This window comes from Malus sylvestris, chromosome 17 (assembly GCF_916048215.2).
Source record: "Malus sylvestris chromosome 17, drMalSylv7.2, whole genome shotgun sequence".
NCBI classification, from domain to species: domain Eukaryota; kingdom Viridiplantae; phylum Streptophyta; class Magnoliopsida; order Rosales; family Rosaceae; genus Malus; species Malus sylvestris.
Genome location: NC_062276.1, coordinates 1,708,597 through 1,711,817, shown reverse-complemented (window position 1 = coordinate 1,711,817; position 3,221 = coordinate 1,708,597). Strand labels below are relative to the sequence as shown.

At 36.8% G+C, this 3,221-nt stretch overlaps 2 protein-coding genes and 1 long non-coding RNA gene across 6 annotated transcripts in view; 1 reads left to right on the top strand and 2 right to left on the bottom strand.

Annotated features, from left to right (window-relative positions):
* Positions 1-3,221, bottom strand: part of LOC126610492 (uncharacterized) — a 32,687-nt gene that overhangs the window by 4,226 nt on the left and 25,240 nt on the right. The gene's annotated exons all lie outside the window — the stretch shown is intronic.
* The window catches only part of LOC126610483 (ankyrin repeat-containing protein NPR4-like), a 38,363-nt gene that overhangs the window by 16,873 nt on the left and 18,269 nt on the right, over positions 1-3,221 (bottom strand). For 2 of the 4 annotated variants that reach the window (XM_050278564.1, XM_050278567.1), the window contains one exon: positions 2,350-3,093. The exons of the other annotated variants lie outside the window; for them this stretch is intronic. In XM_050278564.1, the coding sequence (XP_050134521.1) occupies positions 2,482-3,093 (612 nt within the window). In that variant the 3' untranslated portion in view covers positions 2,350-2,481. Of the gene's footprint in view, positions 1-2,349; positions 3,094-3,221 lie in introns of those variants that run through there. 4 annotated transcript variants of the gene reach the window in all.
* LOC126610510 (uncharacterized) lies at positions 570-986 on the top strand. The gene is made up of 2 exons (XR_007618553.1): positions 570-659; positions 839-986. It is a non-coding gene; the product is annotated as an uncharacterized LOC126610510 (long non-coding RNA).

Here is a 3,221-nt window from a genome sequence, read left to right as displayed (position 1 = left end):
CTACTTGTTTTTGTTCATGTGCTTTTGGGGACTTGGCGCGAGTGAAGTTTGGCGGGAAAATGAATTTCATGTAATTGCTGAAAGTTTGACGGATATCAGCTGGCGCCAAGGATTTATTTATTTTTCTTTTTTATTAATTTTTCTTTTTGGTAAAGACTATTTTGTTTTCTATTATTTTTCCTCTTTAGTAAATGGACTCCAAATAAAGCGAAAATGTAACTCTTGGATTATGATTTTAACGATTGAGTCATTTGTTTTTAACAAACCATATTATTTACACTAAAGAGATAAGAGAATGAACAAATCTTACAATAAATTAGCAATAATATAATTCAAATTCATAATATTAAATGGCATATTGCGGATTTGTTTGGGAAACATTCTTAAATAATTAAAAGCACTTTTAGACAAAAAGCACCTAAAATGCAAGAAGCACATAACTCAAATGTTTTTTTCCGAAATTAAGAATTGATTTCAAAATATCTTAATCTAAAACCATTTTCTGTGCGTTTGGTACGCAGACGGAACGGAACGGAACGGGACGGGACGGGACGGAACGGGACGGGACGTGACGGAAAGAAAAAGGAAGGAAATGCCGCGAGGTACGTCACCAGGTCACAAGATGTCAAGCAGCTTCAAGTCAGCCTTCCCGTCTTCAGGTTTGTCTCTGGTATTCAACTTGTAATTCTGTATTTTTAAATTATTTATGTGATTTATGAATATTTAGGGTTTGTGTATTATTCGGATTCATCGGTTGAATTAAAATTACTGTTTTGTTGGGAAAGAAAAGTAAGCTGTGTGATGTATTAATTCATGTTCATGATTTTGGAAATTATAGGAAATTGTGTATTCTACAGGGTGTGTTCCCTCGGGAGCCGAAGAAAAGGGTGAAGGGAAATCACCATACTTATTATCACTTGAAGGATGTTTCTTTCATTCAGCATGAACCGCTACTCGAGCGGTTGAGAGAGATCAGGGCATACGAAGGGAAAGTAAAGAAAGCCGATGCAAAGAAGAACAAGGAGCGAGCTGCTCTTCTGAGAGAGAGATGACCCACTTACAAATTAGATAGAATTATTTTGCAGAGGCTTGTTAACTTTTTCGTAATGTTAAAAAGTTACTTGTCTGTATGTAGAGCTTCTGACCGTTGTTTGGTATGTTTGGAACTGCAGGTATCCAAAATTCGTTGATGCACTTGGAGATATAGACGACTGCCTCACATTGGTTCACCTCTTTGCAGCATTACCTGCTATTGAGGAGGCTGCAAGATCATCTAAGAAAAGTAATGCTAATGAGAAAAATGTTTCGGTATGCCACCCTGCATCTGCGCGAAAGCGAAAGGCTGCCTCCTCTAATGAATCAGAGGTGCTTGATGATTCTGTAGAGGATAAACCATCTGTTGATGGTGTTGTAGACGACATCCAAGCTATGGACGATACAAATGTTGGGGCCATCGTCTTAGTTGCAGACGATACAAATGTTGGGGCCAACGTCTTAGCTACAGACGATATAGATTTTGGGGTCGATACCGAAGTGACAGAGCCTTTTCCAGGAGGGCTGACAGATACATCATCGCTATAGAGTTTTTAAGAGTCACGTTGCTGCGGCAGTTTGGAACAATGAGGTATTTTTAGTTTGGGTACATGACAGCATTTTTAGCCACTTACCTGTTCCATGTTTTCAATCTAAATATTGTATTTGAATTTTGTCAAAAGGAACGTGGTCCGCTAAGGTGCATGCCCAAGTGGACTACACTGACAAGCAAAATAATAACACTTTAACAAACATTATTATCTACATTAATGATTGGGAGAGTGGGTTAAGTATCATAATGGACTTGCAATAATGTAGTTCAAATTTACCTTTGACGAGAATCGAATCTAAGACCTCTTTTAATTTGATGCCATTCCGTAATATATTTGGGAATCATGAAAAACTAGATTTTTTTATGAGTAATGGAAACACAAGCTAAGTGGAAGGGGTATGCAGAAAGTAAAAAAGAGTTAAGTGGATATACAATCCTTGATTCGAACATAATGTCATTACATATATAATTGCAAGCTTGCGCTTTTTCGGTTTGGGCTAAGCAGCGATCGGATAGAGGAACAGTGAACTCGCTGAATAGATTGTACGCCGTGTACAACATCAACGAGTTTTGAAAGATAATTTAACATTGCGTGTGTCTACTATGGTGATTTGATCCAAGAGTTCCATTCCATTTCCAACTTCAATCTCACGTCATAAATATATGATCCAATACCATATTACCAATGAGTTTTATGGAATCTCAACTTTCTTCAAGTTTTTCAATTAAATTATATATATCTTCTGGAGAACAAATAAAAAAAATTGAACATTGTGGTTTTTATTAGAGGAACCAAACACTTAGTAGTGTGTACAATGCATACAAGCTTTCTTAGAAGTGATAACATTACATTACTACAATTACACAATTAATGTATCGCATACCCCATCAAGAATTTATATCCACTGTTTGATTTTCTTATGGAATACTCGTTCACAATAAGTAGATTTGAAAATCTTAACTAGCAGAGGAAATTGCATCCAAATAAATAAAGTGACGGGTATAGTACCAAGGAAAATGAACGGATAAGTAAACAATGATTTGTCCTGAAACATGATGAATAGGGCAGAAGAAAAGGCAACCATCATGGTGGCGATGGAGAGCAAAAGTGAGGAAAGGCCTAGTATCATCTTTGTAGGTAGGGATTTGAGGAAATCATCTTCAGCATAACGCGATGTAAGGATGCCCAAAAATATTAACGCTGAAGTTGCGGAAGAAAAGAGCGAAATAGCATCCGAACCTATAAAAACCATAAATACCTTTCCGTTTAAGAATATGGGAAACCCTGTATCTTCGTTGGTTCCACCAGGAACTGTGAATGCTGCAGCAAACATGATTGTAATAATGAGGGCATTGACAACTGTATAAGATTTTGCTGCACTTTTCATCCACTTTTCTCCACCCTCGAGCAGTTCCTTGTGTTCCTCGGTAAATAATTGAGCGGGTGTCAAACCATCTTTGTTTAAAGTTGAGGCTCCCGAGAGTGGAACCGCAATACTCTCTACCTCCTACATTTCATTGAACAAAAACTTATACATCGTAGTGATATGAGGTGATCGTGTTCTTTCAGTAATTATAAAGAAAAAAAAATGCTTCATTTGATACATGAATATAATGACGTAGAATTTATATTACT